This window comes from Panicum hallii, chromosome 3, assembly GCF_002211085.1.
Source record: "Panicum hallii strain FIL2 chromosome 3, PHallii_v3.1, whole genome shotgun sequence".
Lineage (NCBI taxonomy): Eukaryota > Viridiplantae > Streptophyta > Magnoliopsida > Poales > Poaceae > Panicum > Panicum hallii.
In genome coordinates this window covers 1,227,055-1,252,071 of record NC_038044.1, presented here as the reverse complement: position 1 = coordinate 1,252,071, position 25,017 = coordinate 1,227,055, and the positions used below count along the sequence as shown (strand labels likewise).

The following is a 25,017-nucleotide window of genomic DNA, read 5'->3' as shown; positions in this document are numbered from 1 at the left end:
AGGCTGTTAGCTCAGCTGTTCTCTGATAACTGTTGCAGAATCACTTGATTCTATTGAAGAAGTTCATAATATTTTGCAAATGATGGTTAACGCCTGTGTTACAAATCAGTAGGCCAAAATCTAAGTAAAACAAAAAGGCAAGGGAGAAAAGGGGGTTAATTCTCCTATAATCAGTTTGCAGCTAACTGTGCCTTGATCTATTTGTCTGGGGCAAAACTTCTTCGTTGTCTTCTGCCTTTCTCTTGCGGCTGTTGCTGTTTTCGCTGCTGCTGCTGCTGTTCGTGGTGTTACTGCATTCGTTGCTGCTGCTGTCGCTTTGCTGGTGCTGCTCCTGTTGGTAGTGCTCCTTGCATCTGCTTTTCAGTATGTGGGGCTTCAGCTTGCTCATGTCTGATAGCCGCACTGGTTTTAGGAAAAACTCATCCGCTCCTTCCTCCAGGCATCTGATTCAGAACATCAAAATCAGAAACGGGTCAGGGATTTACCTTATGATAATAAAGTATCATATGCAATTAACAAATGCAAATATAATGTTTTTTATTTCGTGTGTTTTTATCTTTCACAATTTTTTGTAGATACCATATCTTTTGATTCTTTGTTTGACTCACTCACTCATTGTCCTCTCAAGTTTCCTTACGCCGCTTGTGTATCGTGCAACTAGAAATAGAATAAACCCGGACAAAGACGAGTGGTGCTAGTGAGCTGTCTGCATCAACTAAACCTGTTTCATGGATACGGCAATATGGAAGATCTTCATGATCGATATGCGTATCATCACATATCCTTTTTGTTTTTTTTCACACCAGACATGTCGAGATTATACTAGGACGGTGTGAGCTGTGTCATGTATGGGGCGGTCCCTCTATTATACAGTAATAGTACATGTGACGCCAAATCATTAAGGATTTTGAGAGATTCCCGTGTCCAATTTGGTCCTAAACATATCCATTTCTATGTCTCCATATAGAAGAAAGGAACTTTAACTCTCCAAAAGTTTTCAAACCATGAAGTAATTTTCTCAGCAAGAACAATATTAAATGTCATCCAGAAACATTTCTCTTAAATGATGACGTTGTTTTCCTGCTTCTACTCACACACTCACTAATATTTCTGGACGCTTAACTTGGATTTGTTCTTCCAAAAATCAGGAGATAATCTGAAACAATATTACGAAGATCCATAAGAATTCTCACCTATTGATCCTTGAAGGAATGTTCTCGGACGACATGATCACCACTGGGATGTCTCTTAGAGATGTTGATTCCTGCTTGAACAAAACAAACATACATCTTTAGGCCCTATTGTCTTCAGTGGATCATTGATGATGGATCATACTACCAAGAAACACTAACAGAGAATATGGTAGCTACCTTGATCTTCTTGAGCAGATCATATCCTGTCATGCCAGGCATGCAGTAGTCTGTGATGATCAGATTCACCGCAACCTCCTGTTTACCCACAAAACAGTAGCAGAACCAAAACACATCAGAAACCTTTCTTCAGACTAGGAACAACACTGCACATGGTCTATTGATTTCTCGACTCATAGCAGGAAGACGAAGCCATATCCTTACCAGCTGATCTTCGTGAACGGAAACTGGTGGGCTGCTGTCCTCGCCATGGATCCCCAGGAACTCCAGAGCCTTGCTCCCGGAATCGACAGTGGTTACTTGGAAGGAAGAGGTCTTGAGGAGCCTCTCGATGAGCTTCCTGTCCGGGAGGCTGTCATCCACGGCCAGGACATGGAACGGGGTCTCTGTGGCCACCGCCATGGAAGAAACAAGAGAGCTGATCTGGACTCCCTGCTGTGTTCTCCTGCTCGTGTTCTTTGCTCCTGACTAGTGACTAGGAAGGAGGAGGATGCTAGGAGCAGCTGCAGAGAGGAGGAGTTGCAGAGGAGACTAAAAGCAGGGAGGTCCGCGTGCTTGGCATGAGAGGCTTTGCCTGCCTTTTGAAGGGTGTGGGTGTGGGTGTGGGTGTGGTTGAGTTGGTATATATATATACAGGCACATGAAAGGATTCCAGGAGATATGATGGAAAGTGAAGGGAGGGAGGAAAGGGGTGTGATGACTAAGAAAATCCCAGCGCATGGAAAAGCAAGATCCGGTGCGGATTTGCTCCAAATCTTGCCAGGAATTGACTCCATCTCCACAGAAGAATTGAATAGAATAGAATAGAAGAGAGGGAGAGCACCCGGGCACCAAGCAGAGGCAAAAGAGCATCATGAGCAGGCCCGCCCTTCGTCAAAGGGTCCACCATTTCCTCTTGTTCCCTCTCCCTTTTCCTACTGCTGCTATCGTATCTGGCTCTATGAGTTGGTTCTTGGTTTGTTCGCTTGCTGTGCTGACCAGCTGAAAGATACGGACGGATCGTTTTGGCGATCTGGTGAGTGAGTATCTTTTCTCTTCAGGTTTGGCCTCCCAGTTCGCTGCCGCAAGTCGTCGTTAGTAAAAAAACGGATTAAGATCTGCTGCCGCTGTAAACCACTTGCTTGCAATCCCAACTCCCGATAGAGTATACTATGTATTGTTAGCTAGGGATAACAGTGTTCTGTTTGCGCAACTCACAGTATGTTCTGGTGCACTTGCTGCAGCAGCGCCAATCTGCAGATATCTCGCTACCAACTGCCAGGGAAGGGACTGCCAGGAAATGGAATCATCGGATCCAATCCAATCCAGCTGATGACGACGATTCTCGCGGTTGCCTTGTCACCAACTAACAACAACTCTGCCCCTGCGGTCGAATCTCGGAGACTGCAACGACGACTAGAGTTCTAGTTGAGAACGCAGCTTGCTTGCTTGCTAACCAAATGGTGGATACGCGATGCGTGGATTTGGGTGGCGGGACGGGAGGGCGGGCGGGCGATACGGGAGGGTGGGTCGCCGCCCCCCGAATCGAATCCGCCTCTGATCGCCGCTTCTCCCAGTGCGGGCGAGGCGATACGCTCCGGATTCCCCCCACGCGTGCGCGTCCCCTCCTTGGCTTTCGCTTTCCTTGCAACCGCGCTCTCGTCTCATCCTCAATCGCCTCCTCCTCTCCCTCTCCTCGGCCGACGGCGTGCGCTGCTTCTACGTGGCCGCGTGGGCAGCAGGCACGCGGTTCCTCCACTCCATGGGAGATCCTGACGAGCAAGCCATGCACATCATCGTGGGCGGTTCTGTATCAATGATGATATGATACAGACGCACCGACCGTCCTGTAAATGATCGTCGACACACGATGCACCCCATCACCGACATGATCGACAGTGCCGTGCAAATCGCTGGCTGCTTCAGCCATCCGGTATTCATGATCGGCATCATTCTGTGCTGTTGCCGCGTGAGGAGGCAACTGCCCATGCATTCAGATTCAGTCTAACAGTACACCACTACCGTGACCTCAATTTTTTTATGGCACGTGACCTCAATTTTTTGAAGGGCTAATGTAGCTTTATGATCGGTGATCCTTTTTCTTTATTGTTGTTCTTTGTTATATAATAGTGGGCTCATTGTTCTTTCGCCTCCTTTTATTTTTTCAGTTTCGGCCCAACTAGTAATCAATCCTTGGGCAGCTCAGTAAATAATAATAAAAAAAGAAGCAGCAGCAGGGGGAGCAAAGAAAAAGGAGGAGTTGACAGTTGGGCTGCATCGCTAGGCCCGTTTTCGCTCCAGCTGCGGACTGAAGCAAGCAGGCCATAAACTGAAAACTACAGATGAAGCCCAAACTTTCTTCTCCAGCGCAGCAGCAGCAGCAGCAGCAGCATAGCAACAATCTGGACCGAACCAAAGAAAGAGAAACGCGGCCCGGTCGTATTTATGGGCCGAGTTGCTGCGAATGTCGTCTGGTGGGCTTAACCGCTCACTAAGAAATCAAAAAGAAACGGACGAAACAAAAGCGAGAGCTTGGCTGCCGATTGTGTTCCTTCCAAATCGACCAGGCTACCAGGATCACCAGGGAGTCGAAGGCTTTCCTCGATTCTTTTCTGATTTGCTTTCGTGATGACAACCACCAGTTAAAGAAATCTTGAAGTGTGCTTGTAGGAGTTAGCCTTTGTAAGTTGCATCGCCGTAGCACTGCAAACCAGATTTCTTTGGCCAGCACGCAAGTAGACAGCAAGTGAGAAATTGTCTCCGAGTGCTGATCACAGAAAGTGCAGTTATCATCATTCTGGAGATTGTATCTCTTCCGTCTTGCTCCAGTCCAGCAACGGTCATGCATAGCGAGCCAAATGAAGAAGTTACAGCGACCTGGTGCTCGTGTTTTAGTAAGCACTTTTGCCTCGGACACGGCGTGTTGTCTAACGAAAAGAGCTCTATAGGCAGAAGCAGTTGAGAACTGCCCATCGGTTATCCATTTCCATCTGAACTTATCTTCAGTACCCGAGTTCAAGGTACGGACAAAGTTGCATTGTCGTATGACATCCTAGATTAGTAGGTAGTCAATGATAACTTGGATCGTTCAAGCGCCAGTGATATCCCGTAGTCCTTGCGCCACAGTTCTTGTCCTACGGACCTGTGGGATGGTCGCTCAATTGCCGATATAAACTGTACTGGGTCTTGTTTCTCTATTTCCTTCTACTCAAAAACATTCCTCACATGGTCTGTGGTTTCCTTCCAAAAAAAAGAAGAAGAAGAAAGAAAACCCAAGTGGCCCCCTACTGCCCTATTTCTTTTTACTCAAACATTCCTCACCCCTTTTCACCAACATGGCCACACTGCCCCCATACCCTGCCACACATTCCCTTTTGGACCAAAGCTACATTATTCTACAATAACTTTATTATCCAACTCCCAACAGCTCCAAAATCTCCAATTAAAATAAAATTTTGACAAGAAGAATTATCAACTATACCTACAAATACCCCCACAGCACAAACATCCTCCACCTTTGGGGACCGACTCTCTGTTGGTGTCAAAGATTCTCTCGCCGTCGCAGCCGGCAGCGCACCTCACTCACTCAATCTCACTTCCCGACACCCGCACGCGCTCGCTCCACTGAGCCATCCACTCCCCACCCAACCGAAGCCAAGCCGCACACGCACACGCCCACGCCCATGGACGCGAGCGGGGCGCCGCCGCCGCCGCTCCTCCTGGCCGCGTCCGCTTTAGCCGCGGCCACGCTGCTCTTCGCCGCGGCGCTGGGATGGCTCTTTGCCGCGCGGTCGTCGAAGCAAGGGTCGGCGCGGCTGCCGCCGGGCAGCACGGGGCTGCCGCTCATCGGGGAGACGCTGCGCCTCATCTCCGCCTACAAGACCCCCAACCCGGAGCCCTTCATCGACGACCGCGTGGCGCGCCACGGCAGCGGCGTCTTCACCACCCACGTCTTCGGCGAGCGCACCGTCTTCTCCGCCGACCCCGCCTTCAACCGCCTCCTCCTCGCCGCCGAGGGCCGCGCCGTCGGCTGCAGCTACCCGTCCTCCATCACCACGCTGCTCGGCCCGCACTCGCTGCTCCTCACCAAGGGACCCGCGCACAGGCGCCTCCACACGCTCACGCTCACCCGCCTCGGCCGCCCCGCGTCGCCGCCGCTCCTCGCCCACATCGACCGCCTCATCCTCGACACCATGCGGGAGTGGGAGCCCGCCGCCACCGTCCGCCTCCTCGACGAGGCGAAGAAGATCACCTTCAACCTCACCGTCAAGCAGCTCGTCAGCATCGACCCCGGGCCGTGGACCGAGAGCGTCCGCCGTGAGTACGTCAAGCTCATCGACGGGTTCTTCTCCATCCCGTTCCCCTTCGCCCACCTCCTCCCTTTCACCACCTACGGCCAGGCCCTCAAGGTGCTCGCCCGTTTGCCTTTCGTTCCCCCGATTTACTCTATCCGTTGCACATTGCGTCTCCTCTCAAGATGTGATTTTTGGTTCGATTCAGGCGAGGAAGAAGGTGGCCGGGGCTCTGCGGGAGGTGATAAGGAAGAGGATGGACGACGAGGTGGAAAATGGTGGCGCGAATGGGAAGGAGGATGACAAGATTGAGAAGAAGGACATGGTGGAGGAGCTTCTTGAAGCAGAGGGTGGGAGCTTCTCCGAGGAGGAAATGGTGGATTTCTGCCTGTCTCTGCTGGTGGCTGGCTACGAGACGACGTCCGTGCTCATGACGCTTGCTGTCAAGTTCCTCACCGAGACACCCACTGCGCTGGCGCAGCTCAAGGTATGCATCGTGAGAAATTCGCTTGGAAATTATCAATTCTTTGTTGGAATGTTCGGTGGTAAGCACAATCCTTGTGCACGTGTGGTGGTAGGTACTGCCAACAGTCAAATTAGCTTGGACATTGGGGACAATACGTTAACTGATTTCATAATATGTTATAATAATCGAGTGTTAGATTAACTTAATCTGTCATGCGTCACCTCTTGTAGTCATGTCCAGCAGAAAATCTGCTCCCGCCGGCTTGTGTGTTAGGTCGAATTCTAGTGCAGGTTTTTAAATTCGGATAGCAGTTTGTTCACTGTAAGGTTACTGTCCAATTTGTTTGATTCTATATTATGAAATCCTGCAATAGGCACTGATGTGATGTTGCCTATTATCTTATCTTGTTGTCTAGACTCTAGAGTGAATCTGCTATGAACACAACTCCAACTGATTTCTTCCTGGAACATTTTTTTCTTGTTTGTGCATAAAGGTGCTTTATTTTCGTTCCCATTTCTGTACTTAACGTTATCCAACCGAACGAACGACCGAAAGTGAGAATCGTAGCAACATCATAATGGGACCGGATAGGAATCTTGAGCCGCCTAGTGAAACATTTGTTTTCAGTATTTTAAGTTACATAATTGTACCTCGTGGTCCAGAAGTTATTCTGCTTCACAACATGTGAGTTTGATTCCAGATATTTTCTGAATTTACAGGAAGAGCATGAAAATATCAGAGAAGTAAAAGGCAAAAACCAACCTCTGGAATGGAGCGATTACAAGTCGATGCCATTTACACAATGTGTAATATTTTTGGAATCCTTTTTTTTTTGGAAGTTTCCTTATCGATATACCATGCCAAAAGCAAAATGCTGTCTAGCAGTTGAATTTTTACAAATTGTACTACATCATTTAAAATGAACATTTGAGCTCAGTTGGATTTTTACATTTTGCAGGTGATAAATGAAACATTGCGTGTTGCTAACTTAATTAGTGGGGTATTCAGGCGTGCAAACACTGATATTCATTTTAAAGGTATTCTAATAGAAACTATCTTCAAATTTCCCAAACTTTAACCCGGGATATTCATTCATTTGTAACATTCTGTTTTGTTCATTAGGCTACATTATTCCAAAGGGCTGCAAAATATTTGCTTCATTCCGAGCTGTGCACCTTAATACTGAACACTATGAGAATGCTCGGACCTTTGATCCTTGGAGATGGCAGGTACTTGTACTTACCTTAGATTGCTTCTGTTCTGCTTATTTCCTGCTATGTGCTACGTACTGGCTTATAAAAGTAAAATATTGGCATGCTGAGTGGCATATATGCGAAATGATTTCTCTAAGAAACATATTCAAACCAATTTGTGGTTGCCATTGTGCAGAGTAAGAATAGACTTCAGAACGCAGTAGGGGCCAGCTTGTTTACTCCCTTTGGTGGCGGACCTCGTCTGTGCCCAGGCTATGAGCTTGCCCGGGTTGTTGTTTCTGTTTTTCTCCATCGTCTTGTGACGCACTTTAGGTAAGGCATCCTTATCTACCAAGTTTCTACACTGTTTTGGAGCCATAGGATGTTGATAATCATATGATGAAACATCAATCTATCTGCCTCTTGGGTACTGGACGCCACTTGGATTGAACTGTGCGCTCACGAATCTGCAGTTGGGAAGAAGCTGAGGAAGATAGGATTGTCTTCTTCCCCACCACCCGAACTCTCAAAGGATACCCCCTCAATCTCCGGCGGCGACCAGATTCTGTTTTCTGACCTCACATTAGGTTGTTACCCTTATGGTCAAAGCAAGAGTAAGCATAGATAAGAAAAATATCCCCAGTAGTTAGTGAAATTTTCCTCCCTTTTTTTAATCTCTTTTATCTGTAACTTGGTACAAACAGCACCCGGCAAACTCGGTTTTGCTTGTAAAATGACCCAAACTGCTATGCAATGCAATGCGTACTCGTTACAGATAACATTTTGCCGTGCATTATTTGGCTATCCTAAGAGAGATCTAGCAAAGATCTTGCTAGTCGTTTATATCGCTTTCCTAATAATTCACAAATGATGTGATGAGTTTGTACGACTTGGGGGGCAAGATGCTACTCTATCATCAATAATCGCAAATGGGAGGGATCGGTCGCTTAGATTTGTAGCGATCTCTGTCAAGCACATCAGGATCATGAACCTGTTGTGTTAGTCCATAAACATTTCTGTATCTGTGATCTGTCTGTTGCCCGGAACCCAGGAGATACAGTGGAGATAGTGTGTGCTCTGTTCAAGTCTCAGTGCATTTGCTAGTACTAAATGCTGCTCCAAAACTGTTGCAGTGCAATAGCCTACAGTGTGCGATCAGAAGTTCAGAACAAAAACTGTATACATTGAAAAGAGCTGCCTGTGCAGAATCAGCAATCCACTACACGCACTGATGTACATGCCATGCCATTGCACGCTTGAAGTTGAAGGGCCCAAAGCATGGCCGAAGCTGCCCAGCAAACAGTGATGGCAGCAGCCAGCAGGAACAGAAAAAAAATAAACTGCTTGGCTACTTCCCTTCCCCCTTGATGAAGGATCGAGCGAATCACGCATCGACAGCGACCTGCGCCTACCTGCTGCTTCAGCCGGAGATTGTACGTGCACGGCGCTGGGTCACGATCTGCTGATCTGCCCCCATCACCGGCGTACGTGATGGTACAGTGACGCAAGTTCAGATCCCCATATCTTGAAACGAGAAGCGGCGGCATGGGCCATGGCCATGGGGGCTCGCCGCTCGTGCACGCCGCCCCCTTTTCAGTGTGGTCGGTTAGGCTGTCACGGTCGCGAAAGGGAGGGCACCGTCGTGCCGGAGCAATCATGCAGCCGATCGATCTACCCACCATGTTCGTCGGACCGGCCGGCGATCTGCTAGCTTTCAGGGGAGATCGATCGAGGAGGATGCTTCGTGAAGATGAAGGCATCATGTGTCCATGCGTGGAAGCTGCTGATAAGATAGTAGTAGATAATCTCAATCTGCAGTGAGCCAGTGACCACAGTATTGTTGTGCCATGACGCCAAGCTAATAATCAAATGAATGGACCGTGGCAAAAAGAAAAAAAAAGGATGGGCCCGGTGGCCAGCTTCTCTTGAAATCATTGGGTTCTGTACTACCTGTGTGGAGTGTGGATGCACCATGCATGTTCCCGGGATCCACTTTGCTGCACAAACACAGTGCGCAATGGCTGCTTCTCATCCACATGCATAGCTAACTAGTTGATCCATCACGTAACATGCGCGTTTATGATTGCAAATCGTCGCAACTCTACTGTCTCGTGTTGCCGACATGAAGCTCCAAACAACCTACTGCACACTCCGTCGTCAACCTTGTGTCAGATTCAGACAGGAGTCGACGACAATGACAACAGTCAAATCAAGCATCTATATTTCAGTATCACACACGCAGGGAGAGGAAAAGGAACACAGAAAGCGTCCACAATGGGACTAACAGTAGTAACATATAAGCACTAGCTAGTAGTAAAGCAAGCTACCATACAACTATGATCACAATTCACAGGCTACAACTTTCAACTGAAAAGCATCAGCACCGCCGCAAAGCGCTCGTATCAACAAGCTGGGAATCAAATCTACACACTTTTGCATCAGCTAAGCCATCTAGGAGTTTTACAAGAAATCACGCGTAGATACTCGTCATCAGCTGCAAACGTTGCATTGTGCCACGCACGGACACGACCGTCATCATCTATCCCAGGCGCGCCGCCTGTTGGTGTTGGCCGGCGGCGTCCTCCTCCGCCTGGGTCGGCAGCCTGAAGCGGCAGAGCGGGCAGAAGGAGCTGACGGAGAGCCACTCCACGATGCACCCCTCGTGGAACGCGTGCGCGCACGGCATCGCCCTCAGCGCGTCGCCGGCCGCGTAGCCATCCAGGCACACCGCGCAGCAGGTCTCCTCGGCATCGCCGCCCGCGGCCACCGTCGTCTCCTGGAGGCCCGCCACGGCGCTGGCCGCGGCCGGCACGCCGCGGAACCCGCCGCTCGGGAACCACGCGGTGAAAGAAGCGGGGGGCGAGTCGTCGTCGTCGACGTGCACGCTGGGCGTGGCCACCATCGTGCCGTCGTAAAACTCGTGGGGTGTGCGCATGCGGATGCGGCGGGGTCCTCCTCCTGCCGCCGCCAGCGCAGGGTTCGTCGGCCGCCTCTCGTGGTACATCTGGTGCGGCATCAGGAAACCTCCCGGGGCACGCGCCACCTCCATCTGCGCCGGCAGGCCGGCCGGCAGCGCGTACGTGGCTACGTGCACGGTGCGCGCCCCTGCTCGTGCTCCGACGGGTGGACAAGCGACCGAGAAGATGCAGGGGAGATGAGAGGCAGTCGAGATCGGTTGATCGGCGGGCGTCGGGGATCCAGGATTTATAGTTTTACCGGATCGAACACGTCCGAGTCCAAGTGAAGGACGGTCTCGTCTGGGCTGGCGTGGGGAACAACTCGGATCAGCGTCCGACTCGGATTCTTGCCGAGGTGGAGGAGTGCGCTGCGGCGGCGAGCTCAGGCACGGCAGGCTGGCGGGCCGGAGGCGCCGCTCTCTTTCGTTTCAGATGCATCGTTGTTCAGTTGAATTGTGTGCGCCCGCGCTCTCTCCTCCATGAACAGAGACGGCGACGGCGGTGCCTTCGGAGTTCGGACACAGCAAGGACGGCCCGCTGCAGGCACGCAGCTATGGCAGTGAGCAGCCGCTGCCGTGCAGAGGACTAGTGGCTGCTCCGTCGAGCAGTCTGTTATGTGGATGCGCTCCATCTCGAGCCTTGCACCGGCGGCGCACCGGGCTCGCCGGCGCCACCCGTGGCCGTCACTAGTGTAAGGCGGCGGCGTGGCAGCCGGCGAGGCCGTGCCTCCACCGCGGCTCGCCGCCAACCCCGTCGCCGCACATCCCTGTGAACGAGCGCGTCCATCTGCGCCGCCTAGCTTGTTTCCCTCATCCTCATGCCCCGTCCTCCTCTGCTCCAGTTGACCGGGACACCCTCGCGGGCGGCGCCCACGACGGCGAGGCGCTCGGAGATCGATGCGGGGACGCTAGCATGGTTCAGCCGCGCCGGAGCCCAATGGTGGGACGGCTACCGCCGCACCGCTCCGATGCCGTCCGCCGCAGCCGTACCGACAAGGCGCTGCAGCGACTTGCGAGCCGCATGGCGCGCGGCGCCTCCACTTTCCCTTTTTCTTTTCTTTAGTTGAACTGTACTTGCATGATCATGGTGCCATTATCATGTTTAGTTCTAGGAAATTCTAATGTCACCCGAGAACTTTAAGACATACTTTAGTGAGGATAACCAATTTTTGGAGTCCAGAGAATAACCAAATTTTTAGAACTAAGAGGGCAGCAGAATTATAGTTAAAAATCTTTTCTGCAACAAGGCATTATGTTCTTGACTGTAGAAATTAGATTAGTAGTTTTTTTCCGAGAATAAATTAGATTAGTAGTTCAGCTGGTGTTACTGCAACATCCAAGATTCCTAATGAATATTAAGTCAACAAGGAGTAGTGCAGAGGCTAAATTACACTTGCAATATGATCAATTACACTTGCAATATGATCAGTTTGACTCTCATGGGTTTATAAACAACAAATGTCAGTATTGTTCAGAAGATGTCTTTCAAGTGTATTAACAGAAAATTTGCAAGTAGCTACCATTTCATAAGAAAAGTATGGAATGTGCACGCTGGTGGCAATGCATCAAAATAAGCTGTAATCCTGCAACGTGATTGTATTCAGAAAGTGACATGCGTTCAGGAACAGAGAGTTTCAGATTTCAGACAACTGAGTAGCAACGTTTCATGAGAGTAGCCAGATGCAGTCGCTAACAAATCAAACAAGTGCTTGATGGCTAAATTGGATGGCTAAACAATTGGCAAAGCAGGGAGTCCGCCCAAGAATGCGGGAAGCTCTGTGGTATCCGTGGGAATTTATCCTGGTTCCTGAGGTACAGCAAGTTAACCACACAAGCATTTTAAGATGAAGGAACCAAGCATGGAGCCATGGACTAAGCATGACTGACAGTGTTATAAGATTACAGATAGGGGGGAGCATGTTGCAGCGCCGCAGCGGCATGCCGTTGAACCAAGCAAAACTACTCTGAGAATGTTGTGAGCTCCGTATGGTGCTTTGGATTGAGCTGCTCATTGTCTACCACTTGCTACCTATTACTGGTTACTGCTGCTTGTTGCAGGATGCAGATAGAGTTGGATGGTGATAAACGATTGTCCTCTCACCTTTTACCCCCCAGTGACTAACCACAGCTTAATCCTGCCCTACCCATCCATGTTCTCCTTGACCACCAACGCGTTGTGCCCCAAAGGCAAGGCGAGAGCTGCCGGAGCTGATGGCTGGAACGGATCAGCCGAGCGCGTGACGAGGTGTTGGGAGATACGGTACGGGCAAAACGAAGAGAACGAGGGTTCAGGGATGCCCCTGGATATTCGTAGCACGACTGGTGCCAACAAATCGGATTCGGATTCCGCGGCGTCGCAGTATTACGTGATCGATCTGTGTTGCAGACTTGGACTTGGAGTCCATCTCCGACATCCGAGCTGCATTGCTCGTTCAGACTTGGACAGTTGGACTTGGCTCTTTTCACAACGTACGGTACACGTTGGAAGCGAGAAATAACGATAACTATTTTTATTAATTTTCGCTTCGTATTTAATTTACAGACAGATATTGTATCATGAATCAGATGCACCCGGTTCTTCTTCGCGATCGCCGCCGCCGCCGTCGTCGTCCCCCATGAATGGCGACTCTGTTTCCACCGCCGCCGGCAGCGCGAACCGGCAGAGCGGGCAGAGGCGGCTGACCCGGAGCCACTCGAAGATGCAGCTCTCATGGAAGCCGTGCGCGCAGGGCATGGTCCTGAGCGTGTCGCCCGCCTCGTAAGCTTCCAGGCACACCGCGCACTCCTTTCCCCTAGTCTCGCCCTCGCCCGCCGTCGTCTCCGCCGGCAGAGCGGCGATGGCCTCGTCCGAGGCGGGGACACCGCCGAAGAACCCGCCGTTCCTGTAATCACCACCGTCCGTCCCGCAGGACCCTCTCCATCACGCGGGTGTACGAGGCGGCGGCGTCCCGGCGCACCAGGAGCGCCGGGAAGCGAAGCGAGTGCATCTGGAGGTGGTAAAACTCCGGCACGTCGCCTCCGTACGGAGACGGCTCGGTCGACGATGGCTCTGCCTCGGACATAGCACGGGCTCCGGCGGAAGCGGCCGTTCGCCGGCCGTCTTGTTGGTGTCTGCTTCGGCGGCGCCCCCTTTCAGGAGATGTGCTGGCGGGCTGCCTCCTTGGCGACAATTAATCTAGCCAAGATGAATAGATGGTGATGACGGATAGGCCCAGATGATGTGGCTTTTGCTTCGTTCTGCCGTGGTGTACGTAGGAGGGACCAGGGATGTCGCTGGTTTTATAATTTGTAAGACACCTCGTGCTGCCATGTTCTCAAGCCAGATTCCGAGTCGATGTTCCACGATCTTGCACAGTCAGAATCGGACTGCATGATGAAGTGTCTAGTGAGTAGAGTCATTAGGAAAATAATACGCTAACTCATGTCAGGTGTAAGCATGCATTCAGAAGTCGGAACACTGCGCCGCGAAGGAATCAGCTTTGCAGAACAAAAATTGTGCAAATTTAGATTCAAAAAACCTCCAACGAACTAGTACTTTCATCGCTTTACTAGGGGAGGAGCCTGATCCATTTGTATTAGCTCATCAAGGTGAAGATCGATTACAGGGCGCTGCAATAAGCAACTGAATTACAGGGCACCATTAAAGTTAAAGCTTACTATCCATCAACACAAAAATCGCTAGGTAGCGGCTCGAACGTGACGTTGTCGTCCTCGTCGTCCGCCTCCGGTTCCACCTCGGCCGGCATCGCGAAGCGGCAGAGCGGGCAGAGGCGGCTGGCCGCGAGCCAGCGGAGGATGCAGTGCCCGTGGAAGCCGTGCGAGCACGGCATCGTCCAGACCGTGTCCCCCGCCGCGTAGCCCTCGACTCCTCCCCCGCCCCGCCCTCGCCCACCGTCGTCTCCGGCAGAGCAGCCATGGCATCGCCCGACGCCGGGACGCCGACGAACCCGCTGTCCGCTCCGACGCCGCCGGCCCCCGACCGCACGCTCAGCTCGAAGGCGTTTGGACCTGCCGGCGTGAGATGCCTGAACGGCGCCAGGCGAGCGAAACGTGCAAAGATGTTGGCGAACTCCTCCTCCGTGTTCCTGGCCTCCATCTGCGACGCCGGCCGCAGCAGCTCAGGGTCCGCGTGAGGCTCTCCGGCGGCCATCGTGGAAACGTCGCCCGGCCATCTCAACGAAGAAAAGCTAGCGTGCGGAGACGAGGAACAAACAAAGCGCGCTCGCAGGGCAGGTTTTAGTAGATGGGGCGTGCGAGTCCGGCTCGGCCGGGGGCGTCGCGGTTCTACTTGGAACGATCGTCACAGTGCATTCCTGAGACATGCATGGAAGATGAACAAAAAGGGATGAAAGGAAAAAAAAGAGGAAGGTAAATCCGGTCCATTGTATTCCCAATCACCAGAAAAGGCGACAGATTTGGGGTTGTGAAATCATTCCTTGGGTGGCTACATAGACCCTACAACTGTTTCCTTATTGAAAGTATGGTGTATAACATACAGGCCAAAAACTTCATGCCTGTCCTAAGCGGACGACCCTCCATAAAGAACGCACAGTCTTCACACTGACGAAGGGGAAACCCCAGTATTAATTAACCAGCCTATTACCGAAACCAAATGTCGCTCTGAACAGTTGGTCAAGAGCTCCTACATCGCTCAGTCGATATGAGAATCGGAAGAACATCTCACTCTCTGCTTTGAACACGTGTGCTCTGAGGTACCTCGCTGCTGGCTTTTACAGCGCCAGCAAAACTGCACATCTTGTTCAGGGCACTCAGGTAAGCTCTGACGCTGGAGACGACAACGTCCATTGATGCCCCGCTCCCACTGAAGTCAACAAGCACAGAGATGAGGTAACGAATAGCAGAGCGCATAGAACTAATGAAAACGGATATGAAAGGGTTGTATAACCTGAAGGAGCGATTGAAAGAGTGACCAGTCAAGGCATGCTTGGAGTTGTTGCTCACATCTCCAGTGACAACCACTCGAGTGGTTGCAATTGCGTCAATGCCTTCAGTGACTGAAGTCATACCATATTCTCGGAGAACAGTTGGAATCTGCAGATTGTAAGTCCTGTTAGATTTCTATTGATCTTGATAGAACAACAGCCGATGAGCAAATGATTGAGTCAATGCATTAGGTCCACTCTTGGCTGCACCAGTTAGTCCATTTGTGTTTCTCTACTCCAGACTAATAGGAGATGAACCATGTTATACTCAATACATGTTATATCATTAAATATGTGAGATCTCAATTTTTAATACACATGGTTAAAATGGCACCACAAAAATGTAACATGCCCAATTTTTCAAACAAAGTCGGAAACTGTTGTCAGTGGAAAATTCATCACATGTCACATTCTATGATACCACAGCATTGAAATGGGCCTTGGTACCTTCCCAAGTAGCACGACTGATGCTTCATGCCTTATGCTTGATGCGCTGATAAATCATGGTAATAATCTACAAGTCATACCACTATATATTTTGCAATTTCATTTTTAACACCAAACCAGTGTATGCTTTCTCTTGAAATCCATCTGCTTGTGATTTCATGTGAATCCTAGTAAAAATTGTGCATTTTAGGGGCCATATAAGACAGAGGTTCACCAGATGGAAGTAGTTCCATTATTACCCCCAAAAAAAATGCATGCATCCAATTTGTTACTATCACATTATAACTAGTGTACCAGTGCAAGAAAGGTACAAAATGTGGCAGTAACAAACCTGGATAATTTGGTCAACAGCCTTATAAGCTGCATCGACTGGACCTGTTCCAACAGAACATGCTATTTTCTCCTCTCCATCTGGTCCTATCAGTTTCACAGTTGCTGTAGACAAACCAAGTGTTCCACATGTTGCCTGCAAAGGGTGTGCACAACATTTCAAGCTTAGCATACCATGTTCATATTAACTGAAGTTTAGCCAACTGCAGCTCAATTATACCTGTATATCAGAAAGGGACCAAATAACTTTCGGCTGGAATATCTCATCTGACAATAATGCTTCTATGTCCTCATCAGTTACACGCTACAGGGTGAAGTAAGTGGTGAGTTCCCATGCATAGTGCGAGTATAAAGTGACGGCTACATATTATAATAACAATTTGATAAACATAGAGCATGAAAGCAAGTAGCCCTCCAATAAAATGTATTGATTCAATAAAAATGTAGGATAAAATGGTGAGATGGCAAAAACAAAAGAAGGTGGAAGTTATTAATCAATGCATGCAATGTTTAGAAAGATAAAAAAAATGATGGGAAGTATCACATTAGCAATAAGCTAGTACTTTAGAAAAGACTCACTTTTTTCTTCTCCGCAACCTCTTTGTAGCGTTTAAAGAAGTCCTCAAATTCCTTGTCACTGATTTCATATCCAAGCTACAAGATGAAAAACAAGGATGCCATCCAGTAACAATGATAATTGAAATAGAAGAACTCTAGCTGTGACTAGGGAAAAAAAAGAAAATATCTAAGCTGTACCTCCACTAGCTTAGATCTCACAGCATGCCTTCCACTGAAAAACAAGAAAAGAAAACATTAGTATGGATGAGATGATCAAATTGACCTAATTACCTATGTACGCCTGCATAATTGCATTTGAGCACAAAATATCAAATTCAGCTAACCTAGAAGTGTATGGAAATATATAGACCCAACAGTCCTCGAAGCATAAACATGATTACTAAAATAACAAAGACTAAATATTCAACTAAAAAGTTGTTCCATGTCAAGCAATCAAGGTCCAGTTCAGGAATACAGCATGACATAGCACAATGATATAATTATAGAACCAAGGTCGTGGCCGTAGTGTAATGCTTTTACATCATACCCTGCTACCATACTTTTGTAACACTTACTGTACACATGCCACCAATAGGCTGTTAACACCTATTTAGTAGCCATAATATATAAGCATTCAAAATGTAAGCATTTGGGGCTCTTAGTAGGAGCATGACCACCAAATCAGTAAAAACTACAGGTTGATGAGAGAAATCTCCTGGAGAAAAATCACAGCAGAATATCTCGAGAAGGTGAGCTAAAGAGGGGAAGGCATGTTGCATGATACCTGAGTTTCCCAAGAACAATACCAAATTCATTTGCACGTGTTAAACCAATATCGTCAGGCGATATTATTTCATAAGTTCCTTTATATTTAAGCATCCCATCCTACAAAAGACAAAACAGAAGAAAATTGACATGAAGAACCATTCCAGTCTATAACCAATAAAATTTATGAAAATAGTTAAAGCATACATCAATGAGATCATCAGATATAAAAACCATATATCTCAGAGGCTCAGAGCAATGACGCAAGGGGAAGCCAAGACTGATCCATCAATGGTGAAAATAATAATTTACTGCTAAAAACTACCAATTAAGTGTAATGGAGAAACCCTATGGACTCAAAAACAACCAACCCACCACTAATACAATTCCAATAAGTAAGTTGATTCCAATAAGTAAGTTGATGTGGTAAAGGAGACTGCAAATATGTTTACCTGATGAATTCCACTTTCATGAGCAAAGGCATTGGCACCAACAATAGCTTTGTGCGGTTGTACGTGAAGTCCACTGTGCTCTTGTACCTAAAATAATTTGACCATTTGTTCCAGAAATTTCAGTCATCTGGAAAATGTAAAAGAGACCAAAAGGAAAATAAACAAGACAAGAAACAATTACTGTACCATTTTGCTCGTCAAAGTAATATGTTGGGAATTGATTCCAGTATATAGACCATCTAAGAGTTCCCCACGACATTTAATTGCCATGACAACCTGAAAAGGAGGACAGAAAATATTAGGTATGCACAAACACCCTAGCAGACAAATTCATATTCCTTTTCAAAACCTATCAGACTATTTTTTAAGGTATATCAGCACATAATATGACTAGCACATTTTCTCTAAAAATAATATGACTAGCACATGAGCTCACCTCCTCCAAAGAAGCATTTCCGGCTCTTTCACCAATACCATTAATAGTCACCTCTAACTGACGTGCTCCTGCACGAGCACCCTAAAGTTAAGTCAAATTAGCAACCCAGATTAAGATTTATACCAATGGTAATAAATTGTATAAAAATAGAAATAGATAAGAAAAGGTAGTACCGCTAATGTGTTGGCCGTTGCAAGACCAAGATCATTCTGGCAATGGGTGGAAATGATAGCGTTTTCAATTCCAGGAGTGTTTGCCTTTATATCTGCAATTAAGTTCCCAAATTCATACGGAAGAGTGTATCCGACAGTGTCAGGGATATTGAGAGTAGTAGCTCCAGCTTTTATGACTTCCTCTAGTATATGATACAGAAACTCTCTATTTGACCTGGATGGCAAAGAAAAATATATTATGCCACAGCCTTATGCACACCAGGGGAAGTATCCTTTGTTCGTAACTAGTATAAAATATATATATATATATATATATGGGCATCCCAGCATGCCTTACTGTTGTGTTCCTTTTCCACCAGAAAATTGGTCGGCACCAACTATTACCCTGTTTTGGTTTTGCTATAAAGTTGCTTTCAAAATGTAGATAGTACCCACCATCATTTCTCCCACCAACTACTTTGCAAGCTAAAAGAAGCTCGGTATTTAACAACTATCCATCACTTTGCCTCAAAATCAACTCCGTTCCATTAAATTTGGACCCCTTTGGTGTATAACTGCACACCAGACTACTGGTTGATATGAGAACTTAAATCAGATTCAGACCAGACTACAGCTATGGTTCCAACAAAAGATGTAAATGATCAACAAAATTTACAATTACTCCCTCCGTTCAAAATTATAGTTCATTTTGGCAAATCAAGATACATAAATTTTATTATGCATGTAGACACAATGTATACCTAGATGCATCGCAAAATCTATGTAACTGTATATGCCAAAACAACCTACAATTTGGAACGGAGGAAGTATTAGTGTTTTTCTGGTGCTAATAGTAATACCTTCCAGCGTCCTCAGGGCTGAATTCGACATCAGGACATCCCAGGCTTCGAGCGTACGCCACCATCTCCCTAGCAATCGCCACCACCTGCTCGGGCGTCTTCCTCAGCTTGTGCTGCATGTGGATCTCGCTGGTGGCGATGAACGTGTGTATCCTCGGCCGGCGCGCGTGCCTGACGGCCTCCCACGCGGCGTCAATGTCCTTCTTATTGCACCGCGAGAGGCCGCAGATGACGGGCACGTGGCCATCCTCCCCGGCGGGCGTGTTCCCGACCTCGATGGCGATGGAGCGCACGGCGTCGAGGTCGTCGGGGGAGGAGGCCGGGAAGCCGGCCTCGATGATGTCGACGCCGAGGCGGGCGAGCTGGCGGGCCACGACGAGCTTCTCGGCGCTGGTCATGGTGGCGCCCGGGGACTGCTCGCCGTCGCGGAGCGTGGTGTCGAAGATGCGGACGTAGTTGGGGTCGTCGATGCGGTTGGGGACGTACTCGGGCCGCCGCCGTGGCTGCTGCTGCGACGCCCGGACGGGGCGGGCCAGCGCGCGGAGGCGGCGGGCGCTGGGGCTCGCCCGGATGGCGGCGGCGGCGGCGGCGGCGGAGAGGCCATGGGCGAAGCGGGGGGCTGTGCGGGAGGAGAGGGTTGGGGATGGCAAGCGGTTGGCGATGGGGGTGGGTGTTTGGGTAGTGGAGTAGAAGGGTTTAGCGGAGGAGACCATGGCCATGGTCGTACGGGTGAGCTCAGGGGTCGTCGGCTCAGGCTCAGGGGCGGCGGGGGTTTAGGGGGGCGGCGGCGGCGGCGGCGGCTTAACCTTAAATTAATGGGGGGAATGTGATTAGGAAAGGTAGAGGAGTCCGACGGGGCAAGCGCAGGCAGCAGCGGATGAGTCGGATATGTATCCTGATCTGGACGGCGAGGTTTCGTAGGCGGCACGGAGCGCCCCGGCTGACTTGAGCAGGCCGCCGCCGCGACGAGCCGGCAGGCGAGGGTGGTGGCACTAGCGAGGGTGTCGTGCTTTGCCGTCGTACGTGCGTCTCTTGTACTGTAGCGTAACAACTCGTGCGCTCAGCCTGCCCCACAAAGATTCAAAGCCAACTACCACATTCTGCGTTTGTGGTGGCATCTGCGTCAGTTCATTTGAGATAACATCTGTGTCAACGCACAGCTCATCGGCTAGCAGCAATTTTCAAGTAGTTTTTCTAAAAAAAAATGCACCGCCGATTCTCAACCTTGAGTCGGGGTGTTATTCCGGTCCTCAAACTTTCAAACTGCACAATTGGATCCTCAAACTTGCTAATCGTATCACGTAAAGTTCAAATCATCATTTTTAAATTATAAAGTAGAAATGTTTTCAACATATGTGGAGCTTATGTGTGGGTCCGAATTTTATTTTTAAAATTTTCTGCTCAATTCTTATATTTTCTAATTTTTCCACAATTTTATGTCAAATATTTTATTCTCCAATATTTCCTCCAAAATTTATCTTTTTTATTTTTTTACAAATTTATTCATATGTGTTTCTTGTTTTAAGTTTTTTTATACAGATCTTTTGTATTTGAATATATTTGTACAAGTAATTGATATGAATTATTTTTTGTGTATATAATTTTTTATTTAAATAAATTATATAACTTTCCATTTAGCTTAAACAACTGTAATTTGAACTTTACGTGATACGATTAGAAAGTTTGAGCATTTTGAAAGTTTAGGAACTGAGATAATATCTCGAGCCAAGTTTAAGAACCAGCGGTACATTTTACTTTAAAAAATCACCGCGTTGTGTCTCTTGAAGATGTTTTCAGTTGACTTTTCATCTCGAGTGGATCATCTGAGCCAGCTAAGCGCAGATGAAGAAAATGAGCTGTGAAAAAACATTCCATCTGTTTGGTTAAACTAGATGAAAACCCAATCAACTTACCGACCCCTCATGCTAGGATAGATTGTATATATCTTTAGTCCCTGTTATTTGGTATATTAGCCTTAATTTTGATGCCACATAAATCTGACGCAAACTGAAAAGGACAAACTGACAAATGCAGTGGATTTGTATTATGTTTCGATGTAGTATGGCATGAAACCTGGTGATACCTAAAAATAACCCCAACCTCAAAGACCAATAATACACCAAGCTGGTCAAGATCAATCGAAATTTTAGTGTCTTGCAAAGATAGCTTATATTTTTTAACCCGACGCATCAAACAACCAAGTTTACTCATATCTCATGACTACATTCACGGGCAAGAAAAACAATAATTCTGAATGAACTTGAGCATGGAGAAATCTTATTATATACACTTATATATAGCAATATTTTCCTTTATGAATGATTACACATGCTCAATGCATGTTTAGTTTTATCGTATAAATGCTTTCTACAAGCGGTATACTCCAAGAAAAGGTGACATGACAGACCCTATCCATAGGCTTCCGTCTCTTTCTTCAACCTCACTGACCGATCTGAAAACCTTTTGAAGAGCACCGTGAACACTAATTGCCTCTATTGTTTTACCTTCCTCGTTCAACCTTAGCGCTATAACCTGACGCCCAAGCCGATTCAAGAGCCAGGAGGCACGTTGCACATGCCGCATCGGCAACTTCAGTATCAGCCACCTTAGCCAAGGGTAAGAAATTGACCACTCGGCGATCTTCCCTCTCTTCGCATGGAGACCAACCCAGAACCCTCCTCTAGGGCTCATCTTGATGTTATCCGGAAACCAAGATAGCTGAACAACTTCTTCTAGTGTTGAAGCTTTTGGTGTCTTGATCCAATACCTTAGGATTTTACCCGTTGTGGTTTCTGCAAGGAGCAAGTAAGTGCCATCCCTACTCATAGCCAAGCCATTGGCAAAAGCTAGACCATCAACCAAGACTTCCACTCCGGTGCTCTTTGGGTCATATTTCAACAATCTACCGGTATTGTCACCGGATATAACAATGTTCAAAAACTCCCTGCAAACGAATTTTAGTAACCATGCATGGTCAGCGGACGTCTCAGTAAAATTTGACGCAAAATCATCAAACTGATGAGAAAAATTAGCGAACACATGAACTGAAGTTGGATGGTGATGTACTCACCTTCTCCGAAACCTTGCGCTGGTCTCGGTGAAGTAGATGGCTCCGGTTTCGTAGTCGATCTCGACGCCGTTGGCGAAGCTGAACGGGCGGCTCCCTTGCCACTCCGGAGGGACCAGCGGCCTGGACACGTTATCCTCCGGCCCAACCACTCTGAGCCCACGGTAGGCGTCCGCGACGTACAGCTCCCCCGTCTCGCTGTTGAACTTGAGGCCCAGTGGACGCCCACACTCGTGCTCCCGGCCCGGGTCCTGCGAGCTTCGGCAGCTGTCCAGCCTGCACTCGTTAAATTTCGGACATCAAAGACCTGCAGCGCTCTGCCTGTTTGCCTAGAATAATCGACTGGTGGGACCTCGACTTGGACATGGCTGATAATGTGTGAAAGTGCTAAATTTTAGCATAAATTTTAGCACATCCAAATAGAAAATACTTTAGTACTGGTCCATTCAAACAGGAGTGCTAACGAGATGGGTTAAACTTTAGCTAAAATTTAAAATCTTTAGCATGTGTACGAGTGCTAATATGTGCTAAAGTTTAGCACTTAACTTTAATCTCTTAATTATTTTAGCTCTCTGTGCACATCATTGATCTGTTAGTCACAGTCTCGCAGATGCTAGGATAAATGGTAGGAGTCGTCGTATCTACTGCTCAATCATCTGTTCTTCCCTTTCGTTTTTTTTTCGAATTAGACCATTACTTGTTTCTAGGCTTCAGCAAAAGAGTAACTTACTGAAAACAAATAGCATCGGAGGCTATATGGTTTCTCATATTTGATTGGCAACTTTCGGCTTAGGATCCTTACCCTCAGAGTCTGCTAAACCCTGAACCTGCCTTACTGAATTGCAACATTGCATCGCAGTGCCAGGGGTAAAAGGAAAAGAAAATAAAAGGTAAAGAGGTATGGTATGTGGTTGTGTCCCTGGAATGGTGTCAAGTCGAGTCATTTATACCGAGAACCTTTCAATTGGTTTCCACGGAGGGGATGGCACGATCAGTGCCAGTTTCACCCCCCAACCGTTAACTTTGAACCGCACCTACAGCACAAAAGCTACTACAGTACAGTACGTAACAGAATACCAGATGAACAGAGAGAGACACAGAGAGAGAGAGAGAGAGAGAGAGAGATGGCATGGTGTCGATGGAGATTATGGAGTTATTAAAACATGATGAGTTTTCCAGTCATTTTCAGCGGGGAAGATGGCATGATCAGTGTTATCCGCACCATTAATTTGACGGCCCAACCAAAACCGTAGCTTTGCATATTTGCAGCCTTGCAGGCGGAGCGCAGCAGAGATCGAGCTACCATGATGGATTGATGGATGGAGACGGGCAAACGAACTTACAGCTCCGGCGCCGAGCAGGAGTGCTCCTCCCACCGCCGCTCCTCCGGCTTCCACCTGAGGACTCTCCCGTCCGACACGCCCGTGAACGGCCCCTCGCCGCTCTTGTCGAAGATGATGCTCTCCGGCCCCGCGGCGCCGTCGAGCGGGACCAGCTCGAGGTCGCCGTCCCCTACCTCCAGCAGCCGCACGTCGCTGCGCGAGTCGAGCGACGACAGGAGAGCCGCGGCCGCGACGAGCGCGGCGAGTAGCAGCACCTCCGCGCGCATCGCGACTAGCGGGAGAAGAAGTAGATGATGATGAAGAAGGAGGAGGAGGAGGGAGGCTGCAGGCAGCAGAGTAAATTTGCACTGTGCAACGACGCAGGCAGGCTGCTGCAGATTTGTTATAGGTGAGCTACCACTACCAGGGCGGCACTGCTTGACCTGACGAGCATGCCGGCCTCGCTCGAGCCCTGACTGAGCTATATAAATGAGCAGATGGGGCATGGGTGTGGCTTGGTGTGGAGCAGCCGCTGACACGATGCCGGCCGGGGGGTTAATGCGCGTGGCTCCCTGGCTGGCATCTTATCCACGATCACCGGGAGGGCTCCGTGTGTCCCGGCCAACGACGGTTGTGCTGAGCTCGTACATGCTCTGTTGTTGTCTCGCCGTTGCAACTGCATGCTACCCTCCTCTCGTACTCGTAACTTGAATGCTGTATCTGTGTGTGTGCCTAGCAACCACCTGTGTCCCGGTTCACGAGCTCTCCACACGTTTTAGCTGCGGGCCGACGGCTACATCGTCAGGCCGCGGCCGCCCGCCGCCGGCACAGATTTCACGAGCAGAGCTTGCGTAGCCACCACCATAGGGACGGTGCGCAGAAATTGAGCGCATACGTGCGCATCTAGAATTCTGAATGTTCAGACAAGCATGACCCTGCTGCTGATTGCTGAAGCAGGAGGATCACTGGTTTGGATTTTGTCTGGTCTGGTGTTCTGTATTTCCATAGGCGTACTGTGACCGTGCGTGGAGACAGAGAAGATAGGATTGCTGTGTTTGGAGCCATCGCAAACACTGTGCCCTGATCGGTGTGATGACAGCCACTGAGCCAAGCCACCACGTAGCTTTGCGACGACCTTCGAGGACGATGCGAGAAGACAGAAGACCAAAGCAAGCAACTTTTTTTACGGCCGCTTTTCCTATATGCACGGTAGAGCGCAACGGGTGCTGCACCCACCGTCCCACCCCTGGCGTTCCCATCAATTCAAAGAGGCAACTAGAGCACTGTTCTTGGATCTCTTTCGCCAAAGGCTGTTCTTGCATCTTAATCGCGCGCTTCGTCAGAGTTTAAGCGCCGGACAGGGGAGCAGATCGCAAGAAAAATCCAGGTAACGGAGAAAATCACACTTACAGCTCCGGTGCGCAGGAGG

General features: G+C 48.7%; 6 protein-coding genes across 8 annotated transcripts; 1 reads left to right on the top strand and 5 right to left on the bottom strand.

The window, feature by feature from the left end:
- Positions 1–32: 32 nt before the first annotated feature.
- LOC112884913 (two-component response regulator ORR9-like) lies at positions 33–2,982 on the bottom strand. 3 transcript variants are annotated; one of them, XM_025950543.1, is made up of 5 exons: positions 2,568–2,982; positions 1,575–2,428; positions 1,371–1,448; positions 1,194–1,267; positions 33–443 (listed from the first exon to the last, which is right to left on the bottom strand). In XM_025950543.1, the coding sequence occupies exons 2-5, from the start codon at positions 1,770–1,772 to the stop codon at positions 182–184; spliced, it is 612 nt and encodes a 203-aa protein (XP_025806328.1). In that variant the 5' UTR covers positions 1,773–2,428; positions 2,568–2,982; the 3' UTR covers positions 33–181. The 3 variants fall into 3 exon arrangements, with proteins under 3 accessions (XP_025806328.1, XP_025806327.1, XP_025806329.1); XM_025950542.1 differs by having other exon boundaries at positions 1,575–2,982; XM_025950544.1 differs by having other exon boundaries at positions 182–443; positions 1,194–1,264; positions 1,575–2,972.
- Positions 2,983–4,876: 1,894 nt separating this feature from the next.
- On the top strand, positions 4,877–8,081 carry LOC112884910 (cytochrome P450 90A4-like). The gene is made up of 7 exons (XM_025950540.1): positions 4,877–5,758; positions 5,850–6,128; positions 6,827–6,913; positions 7,066–7,144; positions 7,230–7,336; positions 7,497–7,633; positions 7,774–8,081. The coding sequence occupies exons 1-7, from the start codon at positions 5,033–5,035 to the stop codon at positions 7,874–7,876; spliced, it is 1,518 nt and encodes a 505-aa protein (XP_025806325.1). The 5' UTR covers positions 4,877–5,032; the 3' UTR covers positions 7,877–8,081.
- A 1,758-nt stretch (positions 8,082–9,839) lies between these two features.
- Positions 9,840–10,349, bottom strand: LOC112884342 (E3 ubiquitin-protein ligase SDIR1-like). Its single transcript, XM_025949722.1, has one exon. It carries the CDS (start codon positions 10,347–10,349, stop codon positions 9,840–9,842), a length of 510 nt encoding a protein of 169 aa, XP_025805507.1.
- Positions 10,350–12,810: 2,461 nt separating this feature from the next.
- Positions 12,811–13,318, bottom strand: LOC112884341 (E3 ubiquitin-protein ligase RING1-like). Its single transcript, XM_025949721.1, has 2 exons — positions 13,191–13,318; positions 12,811–13,138 (listed from the first exon to the last, which is right to left on the bottom strand). The coding sequence occupies exons 1-2, from the start codon at positions 13,316–13,318 to the stop codon at positions 12,811–12,813; spliced, it is 456 nt and encodes a 151-aa protein (XP_025805506.1).
- A 1,302-nt stretch (positions 13,319–14,620) lies between these two features.
- On the bottom strand, positions 14,621–20,197 carry LOC112886726 (2-isopropylmalate synthase A-like). The gene is made up of 12 exons (XM_025952706.1): positions 19,200–20,197; positions 18,361–18,574; positions 18,188–18,268; positions 17,938–18,027; positions 17,752–17,838; positions 17,319–17,419; positions 16,733–16,766; positions 16,556–16,630; positions 16,197–16,280; positions 15,978–16,112; positions 15,163–15,308; positions 14,621–15,078 (listed from the first exon to the last, which is right to left on the bottom strand). Exons 1-12 carry the CDS (start codon positions 19,916–19,918, stop codon positions 14,937–14,939), a joined length of 1,908 nt encoding a protein of 635 aa, XP_025808491.1. The 5' UTR covers positions 19,919–20,197; the 3' UTR covers positions 14,621–14,936.
- A 1,247-nt stretch (positions 20,198–21,444) lies between these two features.
- On the bottom strand, positions 21,445–24,094 carry LOC112884340 (protein STRICTOSIDINE SYNTHASE-LIKE 10-like). The gene is made up of 3 exons (XM_025949720.1): positions 23,610–24,094; positions 22,270–22,542; positions 21,445–22,143 (listed from the first exon to the last, which is right to left on the bottom strand). Exons 1-3 carry the CDS (start codon positions 24,092–24,094, stop codon positions 21,567–21,569), a joined length of 1,335 nt encoding a protein of 444 aa, XP_025805505.1. The 3' UTR covers positions 21,445–21,566.
- Positions 24,095–25,017: the final 923 nt, after the last annotated feature.

Excerpts from the sequence above, each read along its gene's own strand:
- LOC112884913 (XM_025950542.1), bottom strand. The coding sequence starts at position 1,772 with ATGGCGGTGGCCACAGAGACCCCGTTCCATGTCCTGGCCGTGGATGAC. Across the intron at positions 1,449-1,574 it reads CCGTTCACGAAGATCAGCTG|GAGGTTGCGGTGAATCTGAT; the intron begins GTAAGGATATGG and ends GTGGGTAAACAG. Across the intron at positions 444-1,193 it reads ATTCCTTCAAGGATCAATAG|ATGCCTGGAGGAAGGAGCGG; the intron begins GTGAGAATTCTT and ends GTTCTGAATCAG.
- LOC112884910 (XM_025950540.1), top strand. The coding sequence starts at position 5,033 with ATGGACGCGAGCGGGGCGCCGCCGCCGCCGCTCCTCCTGGCCGCGTCC. Across the intron at positions 6,914-7,065 it reads CGATGCCATTTACACAATGT|GTGATAAATGAAACATTGCG; the intron begins GTAATATTTTTG and ends TACATTTTGCAG. Across the intron at positions 7,145-7,229 it reads CACTGATATTCATTTTAAAG|GCTACATTATTCCAAAGGGC; the intron begins GTATTCTAATAG and ends TTTGTTCATTAG.
- LOC112884342 (XM_025949722.1), bottom strand. The coding sequence starts at position 10,349 with ATGGAGGTGGCGCGTGCCCCGGGAGGTTTCCTGATGCCGCACCAGATG.
- LOC112884341 (XM_025949721.1), bottom strand. The coding sequence starts at position 13,318 with ATGTCCGAGGCAGAGCCATCGTCGACCGAGCCGTCTCCGTACGGAGGC. Across the intron at positions 13,139-13,190 it reads CGCCGGGACGCCGCCGCCTC|GAACGGCGGGTTCTTCGGCG; the intron begins GTACACCCGCGT and ends TGGTGATTACAG.
- LOC112886726 (XM_025952706.1), bottom strand. The coding sequence starts at position 19,918 with ATGGCCATGGTCTCCTCCGCTAAACCCTTCTACTCCACTACCCAAACA. Across the intron at positions 16,767-17,318 it reads ATTGTTCTTGGGAAACTCAG|TGGAAGGCATGCTGTGAGAT; the intron begins GTATCATGCAAC and ends CTTGTTTTTCAG. Across the intron at positions 16,631-16,732 it reads TGAGATCTAAGCTAGTGGAG|CTTGGATATGAAATCAGTGA; the intron begins GTACAGCTTAGA and ends TTCATCTTGTAG.
- LOC112884340 (XM_025949720.1), bottom strand. The coding sequence starts at position 24,094 with ATGCCCCATCTGCTCATTTATATAGCTCAGTCAGGGCTCGAGCGAGGC. Across the intron at positions 22,543-23,609 it reads TCCTGCTCGGCGCCGGAGCT|GCTGGACAGCTGCCGAAGCT; the intron begins GTAAGTTCGTTT and ends TAACGAGTGCAG. Across the intron at positions 22,144-22,269 it reads AGCGCAAGGTTTCGGAGAAG|GGAGTTTTTGAACATTGTTA; the intron begins GTGAGTACATCA and ends ATTCGTTTGCAG.